This window comes from Tachysurus vachellii, chromosome 19 (genome assembly GCF_030014155.1).
Source record: "Tachysurus vachellii isolate PV-2020 chromosome 19, HZAU_Pvac_v1, whole genome shotgun sequence".
NCBI classification, from domain to species: Eukaryota; Metazoa; Chordata; class Actinopteri; order Siluriformes; family Bagridae; genus Tachysurus; species Tachysurus vachellii.
The window spans coordinates 16,004,192-16,030,822 of NC_083478.1; the positions used below are offsets into that span (position 1 = coordinate 16,004,192).

Below are 26,631 nucleotides of genomic sequence, written 5' to 3' on the forward strand. Positions count from 1 at the left end.
TGTGTCTGACTGACAGTTTTGCATCTCAAATAAAAACACTGACTGTTTTCCCAAAGACAATAAGTAGTCAAGGAGGCACGGTGGCTTAGTGGTTAGCACGTTCGCCTCACACCTCCAGGGTTGGGGATTCGATTCCCGCCTCCGCCTTGTGTGTGTGGAGTTTGCATGTTCTCCCCGTGCCTCGGGGGTTTCCTCCGGGTACTCCGGTTTCCTCCCCCGGTCCAAAGACATGCATGGTAGGTTGATTGGCATCTCTGGAAAATTGTCCGTAGTGTGTGATTGCGTGAGTGAATGAGTGTGTGTGTGCCTTGCGATGGGTTGGCACTCCGTCCAGGGTGTATCCTGCCTTGATGCCCGATGACGCCTGAGATAGGCACAGGCTCCCCGTGACCCGAGGTAGTTCGGATAAGCGGTAGAAGATGAATGAATGAATGAATAAGTAGTCAAAGAGAAGTTACCAACATGTGGTGTTTGAGGACAACAACCTCCTCATCAGTACACAATTGTCAGACTGTATATTTATAATATACAATATAATATCCCCGACGAGGTTCCCTTTTGAGTCTGGTTCCTCTCAAGGTTTCTTCCTCTTCCATCTAAGGGAGTTTTTTTTCTCGTCACAGTCGCCTCAGTCACCTCAGGCTTGTTCATTGGGGATAAATACAAACACATTTAAATATGTCTAATATTAGCCTGGAACTTTTGTACAATATTAGTCTTTGTATAATATTACATTTTTATGTTCTGTAAAGCTGCTTTCAGACAATGTCCGTTGTTAAAAGCGCTACACAAATAAATTTAAATTGAATTGAATTTTTTGTTGTTGTTGTTGTTAAGCGTACTTTGTCTACAAGGTAACTGTAAATAAATGACTAATAGCTCAAACGTGCTATTTGCTTGTCCCATTAAATATCAATAAAAATTTGTTCTCAAACAAGTTCTCTTAGTCTTCGATAGTCTTGGGACTGCTGTAGCCATCTCTGAAGTGCTATCATGGAGGTCACTTCTGAGCTCGGATCTCTATCGCTGAATATTTAGAGAAAAGAATTAGCGTTGAATCTATAATGAACTCAGAAATGACATGGACCTAGAAGTTCCTCAGGAGCTCTTGATTACACAATTTTCACTTTAAATCAGACTCACAGATGAGAATGAGGTTCGCTTATGAAATTGTTTCTTCCTCATATCGTCTCAGGGAGTTTTTTCCTCCCCACTGTTGCCTCAGACTTGCTCATTAGAGATGAATATAAATGTAATTTTAAAGTTATAATTATTTTTTTTTTAAAAAGTCCTTAGTTCTGTGTTGTTATTTGCAGCTCTATCATCCTGGGGGAACGTTGTTTCATTTCACTGTGTATTGCATCAGCTATATATAAATGAAATGACAATAAAAGCTTCTTGACTTGACTTGAACTCTTTTGCAGAAAACTGTGCTAACTGAACATGAATATCTTCAGGACGCCGGAAGAACAATTCTGCCATGTCTTCATACTTTACATACCTGGCAACCAAATCTTCTTACACCGAGTTGCGGAGCGCACGACAAAAAAGGCAACTGCTTAACAAAAGGTGACACAAAATACCACAAAGGACTTACAAAGGATTACTAATAAAGTAACCGTTGGCCCCAGGCTACATGATTTAATCTCTCAATGGACTCATTAAAGACAATTATGCTATCGCTGAAGACGGTATATACTTACCTGAACATCGATCGAGGATATAACAGTGTGTTGGCATTAAATATTTAAACTGATATTTGAAGACTTTGGAACGAATCATTATTTTCATTTTACAAATAAAAATGTAAAAAAAATAAATAAATAACCATAACGTTTGGCTTAAGGGTCAAGTTACAAATCTCGAAAGGAGGGATAACAGCTCAGGCATTCATTAGGATAAGATGCCCTTAGTCACAAGATCTCAAAGCTTTACAAAGACAGGGCTGATTAACACACCAACCTTTTCAACGATGATAAGATCTCCGACTTGGATGCTACTACTTTTCACCTTCATGGTTCCTGGTAGGAAAAAAGAAAAAAAAAGGGGGGGGGGGGGTTGGATTAGCGAAGGGAACAAACTCCTTAATTCACTTAGACAGAGATTTCCATATTCCCATAGACGTGTCTTACTTATATTTTAGCCAATTTTTTGATGCTATTTAAGTGACAAAAACATTAACATATGGATATTCATGGGACCATATTCAGTTTCACTTGAAGAGTTTGTCTTGAGGTTTCCCAGACCTCGAGGTTTCCATTTACTTCTCAACAATACCCTCTTATGAGTCTTTACAAGAGCTCTGGTAGTGGGCAAAACGCGCTCTCGTTCCACTCCCAATTAATGGCGAAAATTGTTTGGAAAAGGTCAGAGACCTCTAACCTGTGTAGGGACCTCATACAGAGCATATGCAAAACATTAGCATGTACACATATACAGGTTATATGCACTGAGGGGATCAAAAAGGTCATTGTATTCTAGCGTGATGCGTAAAATCGGAGTGAAAAAGTGTGTAAAGTCATTTGAATTTTATAGTAATATGTGTTTAAAAAAAAAATTAAGCTCTGTTTAAACATTTACCAAAAAAAAAAAAAAAAAAGGGCCAGATCTCAGAACTTGGGTACACCTCAAAAACAGGAACATGGGGCACATTGAAGTCAATTTTTTTATTTTTCTTCCTCACTACCCTGAATGAGGTAGGGTTTTTCCACTTCATATGACACAAGTCTGCAGCCATACTTCAAACTGGACTATATTGAAGTAGGACATTGTGCGTTTCTGTATTTATGTATGTGTTTAAAACTATTCTGCAGATGATGATGTAATGAAACGCAACGGGGTTTTCTGTAATTCGAAAATAGTCAATAACCGTGTGGTGTGATAGAAAGTCCTTAAATTGTTTTCTAAAAAAAATTATTTTTCACTTGTTTGTCATGTCGGCATAAACTCCTCTGTTCTGAAGCCTCCTTAGCGTAGGAAAGCTTAAAAGGACAGATTTTGAAAAATGAACCTTGTCAGCGATTTCAGTATGCGATTACATTATTACAGAAAGTGAATAAAAACTTCAGACTAATCAGAATCAAGTGTTCGACAACACTGTGATGGTATGAAGGTCTACTTGAGCAAACACTTCTGTGTTATATTTATTATGATTCCTATGTTGATGGTTCGTTTGCTACAGCAGGAAAGGAATTTTTCCGGAAAAGTCCGGGTCTGCAAAAGCTCCCAGACAGGAATGTCAGTGAGGAAAATCAGAGAAATAAGATAAAGGCTTTAAACTGAGCTGTTCTGGTATGAACTGTCTGCTACAGGCCTACATATGAGCAGAAACGGTGAAACGGACGCAACGTGGGTTTGCTATCCGTCGTCTACTGAGATCTCTCTAAACGTGTTAAAGGCGTGTTAATGAGCCAGTTAGACTTTTGTTAATAAAACTCCTGTTGGTTTATAAGATTACTGAGCAAAAGATCACTGAGCGTCACCTGATATGTGATACCGATCTGATAGAATCATCCAGAAAGAACGCTGTTTCTTCTGCTGTTATACTAAATGTCACAGAAAAGATGGGAAAAATACAATCTTTACAGGATTGTTTTGTCCTTATTTTATCTGCCACATCATTTTACATTTAACCAGAGCGATTTTATACAACTGAGCAATTGTGCCAGCTTGGGGGTCATGGGACTTGAACTCACAACCTTCCCATCAGTAATCCAACACCGTTCTCATTAGAAACATCACGTATGCTCACAGCATGTAAAAGTCAGTCTGTATACGAGATGAAAAAAATCACACCAATAACATAATGATGCTGATGTTTTCTAGACAGCTGTTTAGGATGCACTGTGTAATGTCTGCACACACCCTCACATGCTTCTACATGTCCGTTCACAACAACTAAACTGTTCTCTTTGACAAATACTGCTAGCTCTCCTCCAGCTGCATGGCGTTCCAGTGAAAACAAAAGCTTACCTCTTGTACAGAGCTTGCTGTAAATCTGTGAATTGACCTCTTTGTCCCGCACATAACATCGAATTTCTTCCACTGCTTCTCTCACTATGGTGATGATCAAAACAAAGCCCTGTACCAAACAGACAAAAAAAGATATGTATTAAAAGGATTTTTTAAAAGGAATTTATATTTCACACAAAAAAAGAAATAAATGAATGAATGAATAAATACAGGCAGAAACGGCCTCGACTCACCAGTGGAACCCAGTACGTATAGAGAGCCCCGAGTCGGAGCTCGTTCACAAACTGAGAGCAGGCCAGCAGCAGAAAGTACAGATTAAAGAAGTATTTGAACTGATTAAACAGCACCTGCAAACATAATGGGTCATTATTTAGATATTTTTTAGAATACAAACAAACAACTAGTAAAACATATGATAATCATAAAAAATATCTAATATAATAAACATTTGAATATAATATAATAATCTAATATATTCATTATAATATAATATAATTTGAATATAATATAAATATGATATAAATAAAAAATGATATAAATCGAAGTATAAATTATATATTAGGTATATATAAATAATATAATATATAATATAATAATAAAAAAACCTATGAAAACAATATAATCATGTTAATGAACTGAGGTGCTGATAGAACTCGCTGGCCACTTTAATAGGAACAGCTTTACACCTGATCATTGATGGAATTATCCAATCAGACAATCGCGTCGCAGCAGTGAAGCGCTTAAAATCGTGCCGATGACGTTCACGACAAAGATCAGAAAGGAGGGAAAATGTGACCTTGGTGACTTTTGACCACCTTTGTGCAAATGGTACAACAAACTGACCGAAAGGCTACTACAGTAACTCATATAACCGCTCTCTACAGCTTTAGTGAGCATTAAGGCATATTAGAAAGCACCGTATGCCACATTTTGAGGTGGAAGGGCTACAGTAGAAGTCCACATCCAGGTTGCGCATCTGACAGCCATGTACAGGAACAGGAAATTCAAAAAGTTCCTTCTGACTAGATTCAGTAAGACTGCATTAAAGAGCTGGCGTGCATGTGTTCCTAATAAAGTGGCCAGTAAGTGCATATACAGCAATCAATAAATAAATAAATACATAAATAAAACCAAGACGTTGGACATTTAAATCAAACATTACATTAAACATGAAAGATTCTTTTGTTTATGTTTTCTTCCTTTCTATTCAATGGCGGCTAAAAGAGTTCGCTCAAGTTTACACAGGAGATTTCAATCTCATAAAGTCTTAGAATAAGATTTAAATGGCTGCACAATATTCAGTCACAGATTTATTCTTACATCCAGAAGAACTATAGGTAATCTACGTTGATTTGCCATGCAAATTTCCTTTAAACAAAAATCAGAGCCTGGGTAAGAAAATCACTGAAAATTAGATGGGTTGAGGAAAATATGGAAAACATATTGTGTGACTCGCCTGTAGTAATTTGTTGCAAAAGACAAAGAACATAAGCTGGACTCTTGGGGGAACATTTAGTGCGTCTTACCCCAGGAAGAAAGGTGAAGAAATTATATTTTTGGTTATTGATGACGTTCTTCGGGTAACGCTGTTCCCTCTTCTCAGGGTGGCCTAGCCAAACTGTCCGAGGGCGAAACTCCCCTGCTCCACAGCACCTCGACCACGGGCAGCACCTGAAAAACATGCTTCCGTTTATTGCCCTCTTTTTTTATTGTTTCATTTTGTTTTATTTCATATTTTATTCGTCGCGCCACAAAATGACATTTACAGTCGATGATTCGCCTTCGTCTGTGCCCGTATGATGGCCGCTAAATACTATTTTATTTCTATTGCAGACTCACTCCCTAGATCTTCAACAAATATAGTGACTACTAAAATGGCAAAGTAATTTACATAAGTTTGAGTTTTGAATTAGGTTTGAATATTCTCTTCCTTTGTTCCTTTATGAAGTGCACATAGCTGGAAAAGTTTTTGTCGTGTTCTCAGCATAAAAGTTTTGCCAACATGAATAAAACATGAATAAATAGAATACATAACATTTCCATTTTCAGAGAAGTGCTGTGGCTTCATCTGTTCTCAGTAGGTTATTTCATTTCAATTAGACTTTTTCATTTCCTGTATAGATGATTTAAGTATGCGACAAAAATGAATTAATACATCGAATCTACAAGTTAACTGGCACCATTGTGGCTACAGGAACCTCAGCAGTGAGATGATTTAATAACATGTTTTGGAATGATTCCGACATTGCGACATGAACATTAGCTACCATTATGTCATGAATTCTCCCTCCAAATAATTAATTAACTAGAGACTGCATGCTATGTAGAACCTTTAAACAACATAATAGCTGGGGTTACACAATATGTGGTGCAACGTTTCAGTTTGCGGCGTCAAAACACGAACTCTGTTTCTCACTATGTTTTAATTCCCGACCGTGTTCGATTAGACCATGTTGAATCTCCAAGGTCGCACTTTTAAAACAGCTCTGAAACACTAAAGCAAGACTTTAGTTTAGTGTAAAACAGAGAGACTGCACAAGACTGGTATACGATTAAGAATGTTATGAACAATGCAAACTCAGAACCATAAACAGCCTTGACAAAAAATGACTATCAATTAGGTGAAAGATATTATTTAAAAATGCACTCAATGAGGACTAAGCTGAGGGCTTTCTAATAACAAAACACACGTGTTTTACTTCAAAACCCTTTCATTCACAACCATACACTGTGAATTCCACACCTAAGTCCTTCAGCCATTGTTATAGTGTAACATTTATCTACAAACCACCTCCCTTCTCAAACAAACTTCATCCTTAAGACACTCATGTTTGTCCCCGGGTTCTGTGTCAGCTCTTATTTAAATAAAAAGGACCTTCCAAATATGCAGCTTTGCTTTGTACGTGTCTGAATATAATATTGAGCAGAAGCAAATAATAAGCTTAAGTGTTCTGGCCACTTAGTAAAACCTTCATGGAAATGAAGATGGTGATGAGAATTTGGCATAAAAAAAATTATTCTTCCTTTTTTGCATTATGAAGTGCATTATTCTTTCAAATAATTTCCAATGCAAATAGAAAATGGTGGTGCATGACCAGAGATATGGCACGAGCTAATATTCCCTTTCTCTCCCGTATGAATGAACTTTGAGAGCTCTCAAGTTTTTTTTAAATAAAAAGTATGTAAACAACATAAACAGCTATTTGTTTGTAAGATATATTTTATTAGTCTGATTCATCCCTAGCGTCGCCACACGGTTGAGCTGTGCTCGGACCTGAAATTATTTTGTCTGCAAAGAAAATGCCATATTTTCTTAAAAAAAAAAAACAAAACAGCTTCTTCTCATTCATTCATTCATTCATTACTTCCCAATGCAAGTTCTCCATCCTAAACTGGGACATAGTGGTTCCAGGGCTTATATTAGGGACATTGAATGAAATTTCTCTTATGGAAAAGAATGATTGGCAGATGAAAATGTAGTCTTATTATATTTATATATGATAAGAAGTTCACACAGTGGGCAAAGCTCCAGGGCTTCTGGTTCGACCCTGAGTTTGGGTTTTATGTCGGTCTGTCTGTCTGGCCATTTTGTATACAGTCTTTTTAATGTCTGTCTAGGTTTCCTTCAGGTTCTCTAGTTTCCTCCTACCTAGGTTTATCTATTTATGCTAAATTGTGTGCATGATGCCCTGTGATGGACTGGTGTCCCAGTCAGGGTGTGTCCACACCTCAATCCCAGTGTTCCCAGTATATAGTCTCTAACCACTACAAGGTCTTACTGAAGATGATAGAATGAGACAATATACAGCTCAGTTCCATATTAGAGCATAATAATTAGTTAACTTATACCATGATAATTAAGAGAAAATAGTGAAATTATGTAGAGCAGTGATTTAAGCCCTTAGCTACGAATCTGCGAGCGCTAGAACAAAAGATTGCAAAACATAAGAAGAACCGAATATGGTTTATTAGGAGCCATACAAATGTACAGCTTCGTACTCAGCCAGTCTCAATTCATTTACCGAAATGTTAATCTTGCTTTAAGATCTAAAAATAAATCTGCTCCGATTCTCACATTAGGTCGTGAAAACAACATGCACCTGCACGTCCTGACAAACCCGGAACAAGGATATAGGTATATTCGTTATCTCCGAGCTCAAATAATTGACAGAATAAAAGAATAAATAAAAAAGAATTAAATAATTACGCGGCTCATTTCGCGAATATAAAATAAAGCTGAAATGATAAACATATCCAAGCGTTTTTATTATTATTTTTTTATCCGCCCTGCTAGCAAACAAGCCGCTAAGCTAGCAGGCTAAAACTCAGCATCCATAACAAACAAACTCCCGTTTTTAAAGCTGATGCCGCTATTGAACGCTGCTCTTACCCGATTTTATGCTTGTTGTCGTGTCGTTTTTTGTGCCGTACAGGCTGCAAAGGAATATTATCCGGCATTCCGGCCATTATGGGGCTGATGGCGGTTGTGAAATCAGCCCAGTTGTTTCTCCCAGCAGGGGCGGAAGCTAACAGCAGCTAAAGCCGTCAGAGCCGTCGAGTCGAGTCGGATATTCAATAAAGCTTCTGACACATGAGCACGAACGGGACGAGATGATGCTCGTACATCCACGATTATAACGACTGATATTCATTTCCCTTACATCCAGGCGATAGTTTCAGGAGTAAATTAACCAGTTGCATGGTTCTGAGCTCTGGGAAGCTAGATAAAAATAATAATAAAAAAAAAATAATCACCCCAAGGCATAAAAAGAATCACCTGTTCTCTCACATTCACACACACTCCCAGTTTAAATAAACCCCTCTCACTCTCTCACTCACACACACGTCAGAGACCTGGTTTGAAAGATCCCGTTTTTGTTTTTTTTATTGTTTTTTTTTGTTTTATTTTTCAAAATATCAAGAGAGGATGGAGAGAGGGAGGAAAAAAAACAAAAACAAACAAACACCATTTACAAAAAGGGCGCCACTGTAAACAAACCTAAAACAGACTCAGCATGTGAAGAATACAAGACCCCTCTGACCAAGATCTGACAAAATCTTTTTTTTCTCTTTCCCTTTTCAAAATCACAAAAAAGGCACAACTTGGCAATGCATACAAAAGAAAATGTACAGGAGTCTTTTCTGAGGGCACCTTGTTCTAGTCTGAGCAAAAGAGTTGTGCAAAGTGTCCAGTGATACATTCATTCATTACTAGAAGGGGAGGGAAAAAAAATTATTTAAATCAGCAGGTTCTGGAAAGTCTGTAACCATTAACATCACCTACTCCGAGCACTTGACAGAAGAAAAAAAAAATAGATATATTTTACATAGCTGTTCAAGTCAGTAGAGCAAGAATAAGAAATGCATCTAATTGAGGTAGATGTTTGACCCAAGTTGATGTTTCCGATCCACATTATATCATACAAATCGTTCTGAGAGGGAAAAAGAAAAAAAAAAAAAAGTGGAAAGAAAGGGTGGGGGTCTCAAAGCAAATGACAAAAGCAGTTATTCAATTGTTTGCTGGTTCCCTTTGATACACCACAAAAGTAGCACATTTTGACCAGACATCTACAACAATGCAGCTTACATGGATAAAATTAAGATAACAGGAAACACTGTGCAGAAAAAAAATATATATATATTTGGACGAACTAAAAGTAACAAACAGCTCCCTGGTCAACAGATGTTCCAGTTAAAATCTACCATATCTTGGCCACATGTAGAGAAATAAAGTGCAGGGATTTCAGCGTTGTACTGGCCCTTAAAAAAAAAAAAAAAAAAAGAAAACCTTAAAGCTTTCAAATAAAGGATGGTCAATCCCACTGATGGGAATAAAGGCTCAAATGCCACATTAAATGCTTATTGTGGATTTCTCAAACAATAGTCTAAAGCTACATGTAAAAATATAGTACACTTTGGTCATAAACAAAAGATCTGCAAAGAACCTTCATTATAATCTTGGTGCTTTTTTAAAACATGCACCACACAGAGGCACTTAAATTACGTTTTTGGTAGAGCAGAGAGAAGCTACACTGCAATTCAATAGAATAAGTTAATATGAAATCTAGTTTCCAGTCACTTCAACAGGGAAGTCTGAAACGAACAGGAACTTCAGCAAACTGTTCTAGAACTATTCTACACTGCCTAAGATTAGATGTGAAATAAATTGCCCCAAGACGTTTCATCTCCGAGTACCAACAGGAACTGGGACTACAAGAATGACTTAAAATAAAATGGTGAGATTGTAGCCTACACCGATTTACTGTGAGTTCTAGTAAAACTGTAGTTCACATGGTAAATTCTCACTAGTAGGACAGTTCCGGAAGAAAGATATATTTTCAAGTAAAACTTACATTCAATTTCTAGAAAACATTACTGACAAATACCCGCATACATTAGAGAAAAAGAAACAGTAATAACTACAGTAGTTACATCAGTTTTAAAGTTCCAGATGAAGTCCACAAATCAAAGTGTTGCTCGTATTAGGACGTTTTATACAAGTTTACGAAAGCAACAATAACAAAAAAAAAGAAAATAATAAAAGCAACGCAAAAGAACCAGATTTGATTGTGCCTACTGAAACGTTGGTAGAGAAGCAAAGATTCAAAAATCACCAAGTGAAGCTCAGTGTGGTTTTAATTCACTTTGCCCTCCTCCATAAAATGTGGGAACTGTGATTTTACGACACTCTCCGAGCCATTCTTTTCCATTTCGGCAACTGTACCCGGAATGCCTGAATGAGAGTCCATCTTCATCAAGCCTCCTGTAGAGCCAACCAAAGGGCCTCCAGCAAGGCTTCCAGGAAGTGGGATTCCTCCATTTTGGATGACTGAAATTTCATTGGCTTTCATGGCCAGCCCATTTGAAAAAGCAGCAGCATACTGATTCCATACCGATGGGTCAAAGTTCATCGGTGAGGAGATCAAATCTTTCGGGGGCTGCAACATCTCGGGCATCATCTTGGACTCAGCACCCATGGCCACCAATGCCATAGGGTTATCCAAAGACAAACGCTGACCACGCCTTGTTGAATTATTCCACATGTGAGTTCCAACATGGACCTGTGAAACAAGTTCAAAGGACATCAGCAAAACAATTCTCCAGTAGAAAGATGCTTATGGGTTTGTGAAAATCAAGAAATTGAGCATGTATGCCCATAAATAATCATATAGACTAATGCAGTTACAGGTTACCTTGAGGTTTCCTTTCGTTGTAAAAGCTCTACCACAGATGGTACAAGCAAAAGGTTTCTCTCCAGTGTGTGTACGTTCATGGATCTGCAGGGCACTAGCTGAGGAAAAGACCTTGCCACATGCGTTACACAGGTGTTGCTTGGCAGAACGGCGAGGAGCACTTGAGCTGGGTGGCGGAGTGCCTGTCGCCTGGCATGGCTGTGAACCATGCATATTATTGGCCCCAGCTGGAGTCTCAGGAGGAATTTGCATTTCCAACTTAACCAGGCTTGGAGGCACCCTCAGGAATGGCATATGACCTGTAGCTGTAAAGCATAAAAGACTTATTTAACATAATTCCATATATAGTGATTTCATTTTAATAGAACTTAAAAAGCTAAAATAAAAGTAACAGAACATCTACTTACAATATTCCCCATTGGAAAAGGACACACCCGGCTCTTCTTTAATGACCTTTGTAGTGAAACTGGAAGTCAAATCCAGGGCTCCATTTGTTTCACCAAAATCTTGCGTTCCATCAGACTCTGCTCGGTCAGGTCCTCCGTTAAAATCATCTGGGTTTACAGATTCTGGAGATTTTGCCTGTCCGTTCTCCAATTGTCCATCTACTGGAGATGAAGAGTGAAATGAACCAGAATCTGATACAACTGGACTGCGTCCATTCTTGTACTCCAGCTCTCCAACTGTAGACGGTGACTCTTTGGGCCCGCCATCACTCTCAGAAGCAGTGCTACTCGGTCGCTGCAAGTTCAGAGCAGATGTGAGGCTTTTCATATGGTTTTCAAGGGCTGTAATGCCAGTGAACATGGCAGCCGAGCCACTGAATGGCTGATCCGCTTTGGCAGCATGTGCAGGATTAGGATCAGAGCTGTTTGGATTCTCTTGACTGTCAAAATCCACATCTTGTTCCTCCATGCTCTCCTCAAGCCCACTTCCGTCAATGTTCTTTTCGGTCAAACTGGAATCCATTGTTTCAGGGCCCTCATATTGGTTCTCGGGCAATGGAGTGTTGGGAATTTGGCCACCCATATGCATTCGAATATGCTGCTGTAGCACAACAGCATTGGTAAACTTTTTTTGGCAAATTGGGCAGGAGTGTTGCATTTTAAGCGGAGTGTTGGACCTGTGGACACCATAGTGGGCCTTAAGATTTCCCTTAGTAGAAAAGGCCCTACCACATATCTTGCACTTGTAGGGTCGCTCACCTGTGTGGGTACGGTAATGCATCTTGAGGGAACTTTGACAGCTCAGGACTCTGTGGCAGATCAGGCATTCATTGGGGTCATTGGTCCTCTTCTCCAGGCCATCCACCATTTGCTGAAGCTTGGCTGTACCTGACCCATTCTCACCAAGCCCACCGTTACCATTTATTTGATGCAGGCTACCTAGTGCATCTGAGGTTTCTTTGTTCTGGTCCAGTCCTACCTCATTATTGAACATGCCTGATGAAATGGATGCTCCATCACTGCCGGACGAGGAAGGTCTGTGTGTGTACAGGTCCCCAGTCACTGGGGCATCAAAAGAAGGCTTGAATCCCTGGAGAACTGATGAGTGGACACCTGTGGATGGGAGCCCAAGCACTGGTTTACTGTCTACAAAATTGGACTCCTCAATGGGCACGGACATGCCATAGGGAATGCCATTGTTTGTAGGAATGTTATCTAGGTGCTCTGGTACAGGATGTGGATTCATTTTAATGTGTGGGTACTTTTCTTTGTGCCTCTGGAAATGCACTTTAAGGTTTCCTTTAGTTGTGAAACGGTTTCCACAAATGTTACATTTAAATGGTCTTTCACCAGTGTGTGAGCGTAAATGAATCTGCAAGGCGCTGTCATTGCCAAAGGTCTTTCCGCAAAACTTGCATTTATGCTTGTACATCTGCTCACTGCTACCATTCTTTAACTCTGCTATGCCATGTATCTTGTTTTTACCTTTTTTAGAGGGGTCCAGGTTTGCAGAAATGCTGGTGAATGGGCTCTGGAAAGCCATAACTGCTGGGGATTGAGGAAGTAAAGCAGGAAGTCTGTTTGCTAGATCTGGGAGCCCTTTGCTTGTATCGGTCTTTAAGGGTATGGAACCAACACTTCCAGCAGGTGTTGTGGGAATGCCATTAGACTGGTTTAATTTGCCTTGTTTTAGAGCTTCCAAAGACAAACTTTGGGTGCCTGTACGTTTTCCGATTAGAGCTGCAGCGGCTGAAAGTTGCTGGGAAAGATGTGCACCAAGTGCCTTCAGTGGATCTACTGTGGCTCCCATTGCAGACTGGATGCTCTGTGGCGTCATCATGGCCACCTGGATCCGAATTTGCTCAGTCAGTTGAATCTGCTGCAGTTGCTGTTGCTGAAGACTAACCAGTTGCTCGAGGATCATGGGTATTGTGTGAAGGGCATCTTGAGATGAGGGTGAGGGAGTCTTCTGAGTAGATGAACTAGATGAATGCTGTGTTACAGCAACTCTGGTGGCAGGCATGGCTTCAAGAGTAACATTAGAGTCTTGCAACTTGGAAGCAGTTATGTAGCCAATGTCAAGGCTGCTGGACATGTCATCCTGGGATTGTTTCGAGTCACCGTCTCCGTTTAGGTTCAACGCATCCTCAGTTGTGTCAGTTGAGTCGATGCTGTGCTTCGACTGAGAATGACTGCTAGACCGCCCATCACTGTGGTCACTTTGGAATTCAGGAGAGCGTTGTGAGAACTCGAGCGGTAGTTCACCCCCCTCCCCGTCCTTCATAATGACAACCTGTTGACTCTTAGTGCAGTTTCTCTCATGTTCAAGAAACTCCATTTCATCAAAGAACTCGGCACAGCATTTTTCACAAACTCTCGTTTCCTCCATTCGACACCTCTTGCTTTCATTCCCATCCTCTGTACGGACATCTTGAACCCCTGCAGCAATAAACAAACAGCATCCAAAAAAAAAAAAAAAAAAGAAAGAAAAAAAAAGTGTGAGTTGAATTGATGTGGATGCAGTACCACAAGATGCACGAACATACATTTTAATAATAATAATAATAATCATATCTTGTGCACCATTTTACATGACTGACCAAATGGGTGTTGTTTACATAATACTTTAAACATACTGAGAGGTTTGGCTGATAACCGTTTAGATATCAATATCTTAAAATTATGCTAGGTTTAGAAACAATGTGACAACTTAAGCTTGATCATTATAAAGTATTCTATTTTGAAAAGCCCATTCACAATACCACACCTTACACTTACTTAACAGGTCCTGAACACTGCCTTTTTTTAAAAGAAGAAAAAACTAGATTTTACTCTCTGAGCCAGTTTTTCCATAATCAAAATAAAATGAAAATGTCTAGCCTTTACATTTTTCAGCCACTTCATTTTTAAGTTTCCATTTTTGCATAAAAAAAAGGCATATTTTTTTTTTTAAGTTGTTCATAAAAACCAGATACCACACAAGTTGCAGCTTGCGTTACATGAGCGGTGGGAAATAAGATGAAACATAGCTGAATTTTATCTAAACAATCTTAACTTCTATGCATTAAAATGCATTAAAACAAAAGCTACAAAAGTTTGGACCACTTTAGGGGCTGTATGCAATACACAAGATAACGCTGTACAAAATAACTGTTGACTAGTCTTGGTCATTCATGTTAAGTGAAATAAAAAAAAAAAAAGATTTAATTAACAAAGCTCAAATTTAATAAACAATTCATCGGGTTAAGATAAATCAGATAAGGACCAAATCGCCACAAGGGGGCGCGGTGACCAAAAAAGGCCAAATGAAGAGCTCTTTTAAGTCACATTTACTCAAATGACATAATAATACAAGTCTCACGATGCTTTTTTTTTTTGTGGCGATTAAAAATTAACTTTGGGTTACAATAGTTAAATGCAAACTAACCCTTAAGATTACGTTGTTTTTTAGTTTTGTTGTGGTAATTATGAGCCATGTAATCAAATAGGCATGTAAAGGGGTCAAACCTGACCAGAGATGCATGCAGTGGTGCTACAGTTTACATATGTGAACAGCCATTGACCCCCCACCTCCACAAATACTCTTCCCCCATCCCCCAATCTCCATATGAAGCTTAAAGAAACTCATGCATTTTAACTGAGGTGGGGGGTTTATTGCTTTTGTGGCCAGTTTGTTCTTGGAATCAAGTTTCATGCAGAAACCTGTTGATCGCTTTTGTTTTGATCATCGCCTGTTTATCCAGAATTGTAACCCCCCCCCCAAAAAAAAAAAAAACACCTTAAAATTTAGAATAACCCCAGGAGAATTTAGTAGGTTAAAAACTGTGGTCCCATTTACCACATGAGCATCAGTGCACCTTCTGGGATAAAAGTTAAGGGAATGGGTTTCATTTACAGGAGCTGAGGGGGAAAAATTGATACTGATTGACGCCAAAAAAAAAAAAAAAAAAAAAAAAAAAAATTCAAAACAATTGTTTTTTTTTTTTATTTTTAAATTATACAAACTGGACCATATATATATATATAAAAATACACATACATACACCAACATACAAACACATTGGAACAATAAATCAAAGCGTCATCCAACAACGCGAGTTCATTTTTAATAATAATAAATAATAATAATAATAATAATAATAATAATAATAATAATAATAATAATAATAATAATAATAATACATTTTAGAATCAAACAATATAATTAAAAGATAAATTCCTAAAAAACAAAACAAACAAAAAAAACCCCACAAAAAAAGCTTTAGAACTTTTTTAAAAGCGGGCTACAAGTGCGGCTTAAATCTGATTAAATATACCATAAATAATCAGATTTATAAAGTGAATATTTTCTTACCGTTTTGTGTTGAATTGTTGGGTTCTTCTGAGTTGATGTGCTGCGGTTTGGACTGCTTGCGTCGAGACATGGCAGACTGCTACACCACCATCTGGGGCAAAGAGTAACACGCTTTACTCCTTCGCCTTAGTAAATTCTCCAGGTCGGCCGAAATTAGCCCTTCAAGTAGAAATGCGCATGTCAAAGTAATTATTATTATCAATAATGCATTGCGATTTATCATGGTGCCCTGACAGCTGATTGGCTCCAGTCCAAGTGCTTGCACATTATTCAAATAGACTTCATTGATGAGGAAAGCAGAGCGCGATAGGGAGGCGGGAGTAGAAGCTCGGGATAGCCAATCAGCGTGCGGGGGGCGTGTTCAGAAGGCGGAGGGATAAAGGTGCAGGCGTGGATCAGAAATCAGAAAGAGATCAGTGTTACTTTAGAATTATTAAGATGGTACATTTAAACTTATGACTTAGCTTCAGAATAAACACAAGTGATTCTAATACATCCAGTTAAAATGAGTGAAATGATAAAGTAAATAAAAATATATTGAATGAAAGTAACAATGTTATGAATGATGGGAATTAATTAAATAACTATTAAACAGCCTGGAGCTTAGTTTACATTTTATTATTCTAAAACTTCTTGATTTTTTGAAAGATTAAACATTATTTACTCATCTTCAATTTAATCATTCACTCTTTTTTAATCTCTCTCTCTCTCTCTCTCTCTCTCTCTCTCTCTCTCTCTCTCTCTCTCTCTCTCTCTCTCTCTGTACCCTCTCTCTCTGTACCCTCTCTCTCTCTCTCTCTGTCTCTCTCTCTCTCTCTGTTTCTCTCACTCTCTCTCTCTCTGTCTCTCTCTCTCTCTGTCTCTCTCTCTCTCTCTCTGTACCCTCTCTCTCTCTCTCTATCTCTCTGTCTCTCTCACTGACTCTCTCTCTCTCTCTCTCTCTGTCTCTCTCTCTCTCTCTCTCTCTCTCTCTCTCTCTCTGTACCCTCTCTCTCTCTCTATCTCTCTGTCTCTCTCACTGACTCTCTCTCTCTCTCTGTTTCTCTCACTCTCTCTCTCTCTGTCTCTCTCTCTCTGTCTCTCTCTCTCTCTCTCTCTCTCTCTCTCTCTCTCTCTGTACCCTCTCTCTCTCTCTCTTGCTCTCTGTGTCTCTCTCTCTCTCTCTCTCTCTCTATATATATATATATATATATATATATATATATATATATATATAATTTTTATTATTTTTTTTATTTTTTTGAAAATCTGATCTGAAACTACACACAAATGTGCTTATTTTACACAACCAAGACAAATAAACATTAGTTAACTCCATGTTTGTATATTCAATTAGAAGAAACACACTTAGTAAATACGATTCATTTAAAATAACGATGATCATTAATAAAAAAAAAAGTCACCAGTTTGTTTTTACAGCCTCAGGTTCAAGTCAAATCTTTTTTTTGTGCGTCATCATCCTTTGATTTAAATATGAAAATCAAAGTTAAAGCTGTTGTCATCACTGCAAACCTGTAAAAACCGGTGATCCTGGATTCGAGGTGTTTTTTTGTGACTAATATCTCATTTAAAGGAAAACATAACCTACAGATAACACGAAGACATGTGAAAGTATATTCTCGTTGCTTAAAAAGACAACGTTATTTACACATATAATAGCTACCATACACAGCTTATAGTGTAAAATAATCTAAGAGTGATGCATTGATCATCACAGTATCCTTATCACATGTCCCAACAAGATCAAATATGGAGGTTGATGTTTAGTTCATAGTACTCTATATCAAACACAAAGGCGACGCTGGACTTTGGCCAAAGTCTTCAAGACTATACAAGGTCTAGGTATATATATATATATATTTTATAATATATGTTTGTTTGTTTGTTTGTTTTCATTTCATGAAAAAATTGTAACTATCTATTATATTTATGTCTATCAAAACCAATCTACGTAGATTGTGAATACAATTCAGCATGCCATTGCTTAGCAAATGGTTCTCAATCTATCACCAGTATGTCTTTTCAAAATGGACAGGGATTTTTAATCCTCGAACCCCCGCTTACGTTTGCATAATGCGAGAGAGAGAGAGAGTGGTAAGTGCTCAAGGGAGTGAGAAGGAATTTACTGCCTTCCTCAATAGATGGCCCAGCCATTACCAATACATCTCTCTCTGTCAATTGTTTATGTCTTACACTATCACAAAGTAGATTGATGGCTCTAAAGCCTATTGAGATAGGAAGTAGGAATAAACCATTTTACCAGCCTGCATCTGGCAAAAATAAATCTGATATGAGGATGTGATATAGATCACACTTTGTGTGTTAAAAGGAATCAGTGCATGTATTTGTTAGGGTATGATTTGGCAGTTTTGAAATGAAATCACAAATAGTGTAAGAGTAAGTGTTCTAAATATCATTTTTCCATCTTATATCTCTGTCAGTAGCTTATGTTTGTTTAATTTCATATATAAGTGCATATAGTTAATATATATACACTAAGTTAATAAAAAATAGTTCATAATAATTGATATTTTAAACCTCCCACTAACTCTTCTTATATGTTTTTATTTTTTTATATAACCGTGTTTATTATGTTTTGTTTGTGCCATCTAGCAGGGGCCAAATAAAAGAAATAAGTCCATAGAGGCTCCTATGGAGTAACATAAATGGCACAAAAATTACCACCACCTGTAAACCACAAGCAAGAATTTTGTTTGTACATGTATATGAGTGACCTTTGGCTGTCAATATTAAAGACATCGAGAATTTAATTATTTGGAATCCTGATATATTGATTGTATTCATTAATAATATATGGCTTGTCTATTTCTATTTGAAGGATGGATAGACTGGGCTGATAAGATTTACTGAAGTTATTACCATTACATATAACACAAACTCCACTGGATCATTCACATAATTATGTAATTTTTTTTATACATTTCCTCTGCAATATTTCTACATATTTAATCAACATATAAGGTATTTAAAAAAAAAGGCAACCTATATCCCATTCTGACTGTTTCTTCAGTTTCTTCTGAAAAAAAATGCGAGTCATTAAAATACCATGGCACAGAAGGACATTGCTTATGAAACATATAAAAACAAACATCCATCATGTCCAGACTGAAGTGACCAAAGGTAGGGAAAAGAAGGAGCGCAGTCTAGACAGTTTATGGCCGTCAATTACAACCTGTGCCTTGATTGCGCTCAAGCTAAACAATTCTCACAGTTGGAGTAATAAACCCAAAGTAGTGGACGAAAAGAGGTTTCATCTCCTTACTCGTCCTCTTTCAGAATGGACAGATGCTTTCTTTCACATTTTTTGTTCCAGAGAGGAGTGGTTTTAAACCTAGAAGATCTCATTATCTCTGTCCGTTCTCACAAGCTCAAGAAGCATGCTTTTAAAAAACAACATAAAAAAATGGTGTCTAATCCGTTGTCTTATTATATGACTGTCAGATTAGTTTTATACACACACACACGTGTATATATATATATATATATATATATATATATATATATATATATACACACGTGTGTGTGTGTATAAAACTAATATATATACTAATATATATATTATATATATTAATTAACTAATATATATATATATATATATATATATATATATATATATATATATATATATATATATATATATATACTGGAATCGATCAAAAAAAAAACTGCTCAAAGTTTTATACTTTTAGACAAATCTGTTCGGAAATGATTATTTCAGGTACAAGAGGTTATTTAGTGAAAACACTCCAAAGTACCACAGTATTGCAAAGTTTGCACATTTGTCTCACAATACGATTCTCAGTTAAATAATCAATGTCCAAAATAATAATGATTTTATATGTATTAAAAAAAAGGCCAAAAAGTTTCATATCAATTCCATGTTCAGTTTCATTCTGGTGACCAACAAACCAAGCTGATATTAAGACCTGCTGTTATGTAAATTCACACAAATTCTTAATCCTGAATTTTGATATGATTTATTTCATATTCCTCATTGGTTAACTGAAGCGCTTAGATAAACATGTTTTACCCTCATTTCAGGAACAAGTCAGAGGTTTTTAGATTTGTCTAATTAAACTATGAAAGGCATTTTTTTTCTCTCAGATGGTCTTGCCTTGCCTTTTCTTTTTCTTTTACCAGGGTCCTAAAAGGTTATGACTAATAGCAACTGGACAATAACGGTGCGACACTTGGAGTGCTCTTGTAAATTGAACATGTGTTCCTGGAGTCGGTGTAAAACATGAAAGGCGAAGAGCAATCCAAAGGCCGCTGGGATTTTTCACATCAACATGTCAGCCTGGATTCTTTTAGCGTTCTGGCATGGTTTCCACTTTCTCACATTGTATTCGACAATGAGAAATGTCACTTTACACTTCTACTTTGCTACCACACACACACACACACACACATATATAATGAAAGCTTATAAGTAAGCCAAAGATCAAGACAAATTTTATTTGACTTTAATCAAAACAAATTCAAGGGTAACAATATTTGATCCAAAGTGCATTACATATCAAATAATGTTAAATTAAAGAACATTATAAGACAAGGTTCAAAATATGTTTTAAGAGACACATTCATATGGCTAAAGATGAAGACGTGAAAGGAGAAACTGTTCCAAAGTTTAGAAAGAACCACAGAAAAGGCTTGATCACTGTCTTAGTAATGACAGTGGGGCAAGTTGAAGGAGTTTACAGGAGGTTACAAGATCTTAGCATTCTGGTAGGAGAAGGTCCATAATGTATTGTGGCACAAGATCTAAGTTATTAAAATACAGAACAGCCAGAGCAATATAGTTTAATTCTATCTAGGATACAGCCTAATCCAGATCAACTTAAATTTATCTCATACAACTGAGGGTTAAGGGCCTTGCTCAAGGGCCCAGCAGTGGTAGCTTGGTGATTGTGGAACTTGAACACACCTTAACCGACTAATCAGTAGGCCACAAGCTTAACCTGTAAGATACTACTACTTCCCTTTTCATGGGAAGCTAAGACAGATAATCCAGTATCCTTCACTTACTTAATCATGCATATCTTTTCATGTACGTTAACTCATGCAAATTCATACAAACATGCTTTTGTGTCAACACATTTGCTCTTCGAATCACTCTCTTCTGCATTAGCAGACTGTCCAGTGGCATTCCAGTCTGTCATCAAGGCCATAGCAAGAGGAAGCTAAACCAGCGCAAGTCACTCGTTCATACGATTCACAAGATTATAATGGATCAGAAGGGTTCAAATCAAATTACCTCATTGGACGTCTCTTGATCTTTTGTCAGTCGTTTGAAGGATGGGTTTGAAATGATTAAATTATGTATTTAAGTATCGAAAGTTTTGAAATGGAACAAAAACATATTGATTGGAATGAACAGTTTGTCCGATATTCCACCAGTAACTTGTGTTGTGTGTCTTAACAGATCCATCACTGCTGTTTCTGTTAATATTTTTGAAAATTATTAAAGAGTATTAGAGTATCCAAGTGTTTTATTTTAAGGGAAGTGGTGGCCCAAATGTTTACGGCTTTGGGTTGTTGATCCGGGTTTAAGCCCCAGCACTGCCAAGCTGCCACTGTTGGGCCCTTGAGCAAGGCCCCTAGCCCTCCCTACTCTGGGGTACTGTATCATGGCTGGCCCTCCACTCTGACCCCCAACATCCAATATTGTGATATGCTAAGGAAGAATTTCACTCTGTTGTAATATATATGTGACAAAATAGAGGCTTCTTCTTTTTCTTCTTCTTCTTCTTTCATACATGCAGCTGGATACATACTGTTAAATTAAAGAGATGCAGATGTATCATGGACATTGAGTTTGTACTTTAACACACAACTGCTACAACAGAGAAATGGTTTCCTTTACAGCATTTGTCCGACACCCTTTTTATCTTATTTTATACAACTGAGCAATTGAGGGTTGTGGGCCTTGCCCATGGGCACAGCAGTTGCAGCTTGGTGGACCTGGGATTCAAACTAATGACCGTCCGATCATTCGACCAATACCTTAGCTACTAAGCTACCACATGGTTAAGCGGTTAGACTTAGTAATTGGAATGTTGTGAGCTCAAATCCTAAGACAAACCCTGCTGGGCATTTGAGCAAGGCCCTTAAACCTCTGTTGCATAAATTAGATTTATGTAAGTCACTCTGGATAAGGGCATCTGCCAATAATTGTACAACACAAAAACATCAGTATTCCCCACATGACCAACTATTCATAATGTTTATTCCCAGAACTAAAATAAAGTTTGAAAAGAAATCAGAACATTTCCACTAATTAATTAAATAAAATGTAGTTAAGAAATTAATAGGGCAAAGTAAGTTATTTATATGTTGTCATTGCCATACTTTGCATATATTGATGTGTGTTGCATACATAGAAGTGTGTGTGTGTGTTCACTCCTACTGATGACATCACGGTACAGCGACTGGTGACTTGCAGTAAAAACCAGATTATGTACATGTAAACATAGCATAAGGGTCTAGAAATGTCTTTAACACATAACAGAGAAATTCTGCTTTAAGACTGAAGTCGAATTAGTCACATGCACTTAATCGTTCTTTTTTTTTCTTCTTTTGAATTGGTTAAACAGAAAAGAACTCTAGGTACCAGTTTGGCTTCATGAAATAAAAAGCTTGAGTTTAGTAGTGACCATTTTCATACCAGAATCTCATTCTTTATTCATACAACAAGCAAAGTGCGGATAATATTTATACATTAGTGATATCAACTGTAAAATAATTAGGGTTTGATTTAATGTGATTCTGCATGCAATTCTGACAAAAGTTAAAGGCTGTAATGTTTGACCCATCAAAACACCTAATTATTACATAAGTTACAATAAGTATTATTAATAATAATAATATTAATAACAATAAGTTACAATAAGTATACACTAACTACTTAAAGATGTACAATTATTTTTTATTTTTTTCAGAGAAATAGCTAAAGGTGTCAATGGGTGGAGTGTTGATATTATTTGTCATATCTTTGAAAGTCTGAAACAATGACGAGAAATACACACTTAACAAAGAGAGAAGACGAAACTACAGTATATTATATGTACTATATATATATATATTATGTGAGAGCATCAATCAAAATTTCACTTGAACAGAAGTAGAAAGGAAATTATTTTAAAGGATATATTGAAATCAGGGAAATTTAAGGTTAAAAGAGGTTTCAGTAGATAGGATTTTTAAGTGTGAACTATTTCAGGTTATGTTACTTTTAATGTCATTGAAATGTGTTTATTGTATATAACGTGTGTTGTCGCTGTCATACTTTGTATACATGAAATATTTCTGTAGTTTAAAAAAATAACTTTAATTATTGAACAGAGAAAGTGATGCTAATAAGTGCCTCTAGTGCTTCTAGATTGGTGTGTGTGTGTGTGTGTGTGTGTGTGTGTGTGTGTTGAATTCAGTTTAAACCAATATAATTCCAAGGGACAGAAATCGAGTCTAAATATTATTTGAATTTTTTTTCTTTTATTCAGCTGAAGGTTCAATTCCCCTATAAATTATACTTATGTATAACACAGTACATGAGTACTTTTCACCTGTGTACATAAAGACAGACACGGCTGTAAATGAATGAGTGAATTGCCCATTGGTTCCTGTGCAGTGGGAAACGTGGGGACAATGGTGCTTCTTTTGTCATTCCTGGAGTATGACAACTGCCTCCATCAACAAACAATAAATGTGTGAGCAGAGCCCCTGCCCCCCATGGAGAGGCATTCTCACCATAAGCCATCACACACACACACACACACACACACACACACACACACACACACACACACATACACACACAGGCAAGAAAGAAGCATACCAAAAAAAAAATCTGCTGAGTAAATAAAAAGTACAGAAAGCAAATCAGAATGTGTTTACCCGTTCCCTGATAATCCTAAATTTATAGGGAACTATGACCAGCTAAAAGAAGTCAACACAGCACATCACTGCTTCTTATCAGCATGTAAACAATGCAAGATTACTGCAGTGGACTGACTGTGCTATAATGCACTAAAACTCCTTTGATTTTAAAATAAATTCTACAGACCCGTTATACAAAATGTATTTCATGAACATAGACGACTGTTAAAATATTAGGCTCAGAATTTTAGATGTACATATGTAATAATAATAATAATAATAATAATAATAATAATAATAATAATAATAATAATAATAATATCCAGGGTATGTAGAACCATAGAGCTTAGAACAGACAGAACACATTAGGCTCAAGTTTGATTTATAGATCATCTACTGTGTTATTAAGGTTTGGATTAAACCCATTTAATGTATGTAAACAGCCAAAGAGGCTAATAAGAATAAAGACTAAATGTCACAGTGGGTTCCAGCACTTCTTTAAAAAAATTAATAAAAGGAAAAAAAAAAATAGAAAGTCACACACACCACTTGGAGTCACTGGGCACTGCCGGCTTTATGTTCTTGTGTAAGTAGGAATGGTGTAAATAGGATAAGTTGAGAAATTGAGCCACAACACACACAACACAGTCAGGCAGTCACCATCAAGCTGTGAGCCAGTGGGGGGCCAATTCTTCAAATCTGATCCATGATCTCAGGAGAGTGGCTATAAACACTGACTGACTGACTGGGAACAAATTGGCAGAGATGTTGCAGCAAAAGAGCTAAACCTTTGCTTTAAAGCTTTGAAAAATATATGCAAAGTAGAGATAAGATTATACGGAACGCTATGTAGATGATTGTGCCTAATTTAATTTCATTCCATTTGATTTTAATCGACCATTGTCGCAAAGAAACGTTAGAGAAATATATGAATTTAAATTTAAGTTTAAAAAGTGCTGTGAATATTCTTTACATTTATAACTTTTCATTTTTTTTAGCATTTATTAAATCTGTCTGTCTGTCTGTCTGCCTGTCTGTCTGTTTATATATGTATATTTTATCTCTTGTATACAAAGTGTTGTTCTGAGATTCTGCATTTTTACTGAAATGCTATTGGATTTGAAATGATCCTCATATATGGATTGGACAGAGTAATAATGAATAGCGAAACGTCAATTTCCATGGTCATGATGGATAGTGTTGGCTGTCAGACAGAGAAAATCAGCTTATTACCACACAAAAAAACTTAGTTTTAGCCATAAATGTATTAAATCCCACTCTAAAAAAGTCCCATGATTTAATTACAAAGATGTCACAGACTTTCCATGAGGCTCAATGTGAATCGCCGGCAGACAGAATCTTTGATTTCTTCGATCTGGACTGATCATAATCTCTGTTTATTTCACTGTGAGACAATTTACTGCCACAGACAAAGAATATGAGTGCAGAGAAACTGGTGTATTTATATAGAATTTAATAGGAAAAGGAAAAAAAATAATTTGATTAGTCAAATTTTTAGGAGAAGCATAAATGTTTTTAATAAATTTTGTGTTAAGTATCATTACTAAGGCAAATAATCCTACTACTTTATGGCTTCTATAGCAACAGGTAACGCAGTGATGTGAACAAAATAAAAACCAAAACGTTAATTTTTAATTGTAAATATGGGCTGGTGATGGAAGGAGTCTTCAGTGTCAGGGCTTCATAACAGTCAGAGGTAAATCTGTAGCTTTAAGCTTTCCGACAATGGAAAGTGTTCGGGACAGACGATCTCATGGGTTTCTCATGACGAGCTGCATTTCCTTCAAGACAAAGAAAAAAAGAAAGAATGGTGAAGGAACAACTATTTATAACAAAAGTTCTACAACATTAAATATTCCTACAAGCAGTTAAACAGCAAATGAAGAACATACAGTATGTACAGAAAGAAGTCTACTTTAAATTGCAAAAAATAGGATGATCCACTCTGAGACATGCTGTTATTGGAAAATAATCCACTTCAGGATAGTAAGAAAGTACATCTTCCAGATACACTCTGCATGCAGAGCCTCAGACAGGAGGTTCCCCAGTATCACGACCCGCATTACAAGCCTATAAGAGCACAGAACACCCTGGTGCCCCTCATCACCTTGCTCCCACCTGCTGAATTGTGCACAATGGATATTAATGGTGACTCAATAGACACCAACACACATCTGCACTTAGCCACTTTATTGTGCACTAAAATGGACATTGGTCATGTAACACATCTGCAGACATCTGCATTTAGCAACTTTAACTATACTATTCCAGAAATTTGCACATAATCACCTCTGACTGTGCAATAGCATTTTTATCTACATTTGAGCCTCAAACCTAACACCTACCTCATATTTAACACATCATATCTCTATGATGTTATAATGTTTATTGCTAATTTATGTACATTTTTTTTACTTCACTTGCTTATGCACATTGTTCCGTAGTAACGGCGATGACATTTCCTTCTTTTGTATACTGTGATGGCCTGAAATGAGTTACACCAAATGTTTAAAAACTTACAGAATGTTGAAAATTCCCTCATCCAGAGAAACTTAAATTTTATCTCATTTGTTTATACAACTGAGCAGTTGAGGGGTTAAGGGTCATGCTCAGGGACCTGGCAGCTGCAGTAGCTTGGTGGACCTGGGATTCAAACCCACAACCTTCCGGCCAGTAATCCAACACCATAACTACTACACTAGACAATATGGATGACATGTTTGCTAATATATTACTATTACTAAGCAGG

At 37.0% G+C, this 26,631-nt stretch overlaps 2 protein-coding genes across 2 annotated transcripts in view; both read right to left on the minus strand.

Annotated features, from left to right (window-relative positions):
* The window catches only part of LOC132861883 (probable phospholipid-transporting ATPase IIA), a 38,831-nt gene extending 30,090 nt beyond the window's left edge, over positions 1-8,741 (minus strand). Inside the window, exons 1-5 of the mRNA XM_060893520.1 lie at positions 8,363-8,741; positions 5,499-5,643; positions 4,206-4,319; positions 3,973-4,081; positions 1,963-2,021 (exon numbers count right to left, since the gene is read on the minus strand). Coding sequence (XP_060749503.1) covers positions 1,963-2,021; positions 3,973-4,081; positions 4,206-4,319; positions 5,499-5,643; positions 8,363-8,439 — 504 coding nt within the window. The 5' untranslated portion in view covers positions 8,440-8,741. The remainder of the gene's footprint in view (positions 1-1,962; positions 2,022-3,972; positions 4,082-4,205; positions 4,320-5,498; positions 5,644-8,362) is intronic.
* A 700-nt stretch (positions 8,742-9,441) lies between these two features.
* On the minus strand, positions 9,442-16,137 carry sall4 (spalt-like transcription factor 4). Its single transcript, XM_060894935.1, has 4 exons — positions 15,966-16,137; positions 11,573-14,050; positions 11,166-11,470; positions 9,442-11,033 (listed from the first exon to the last, which is right to left on the minus strand). The coding sequence occupies exons 1-4, from the start codon at positions 16,033-16,035 to the stop codon at positions 10,608-10,610; spliced, it is 3,279 nt and encodes a 1,092-aa protein (XP_060750918.1). The 5' UTR covers positions 16,036-16,137; the 3' UTR covers positions 9,442-10,607.
* Between the last annotated feature and the right edge of the window lie 10,494 nt (positions 16,138-26,631).

Excerpts from the sequence above, each read along its gene's own strand:
- sall4 (XM_060894935.1), bottom strand. The coding sequence starts at position 16,035 with ATGTCTCGACGCAAGCAGTCCAAACCGCAGCACATCAACTCAGAAGAA. Across the intron at positions 14,051-15,965 it reads CAACAATTCAACACAAAACG|GGGTTCAAGATGTCCGTACA; the intron begins GTAAGAAAATAT and ends TTATTGCTGCAG. Across the intron at positions 11,034-11,165 it reads CAACGAAAGGAAACCTCAAG|GTCCATGTTGGAACTCACAT; the intron begins GTAACCTGTAAC and ends CTTGTTTCACAG.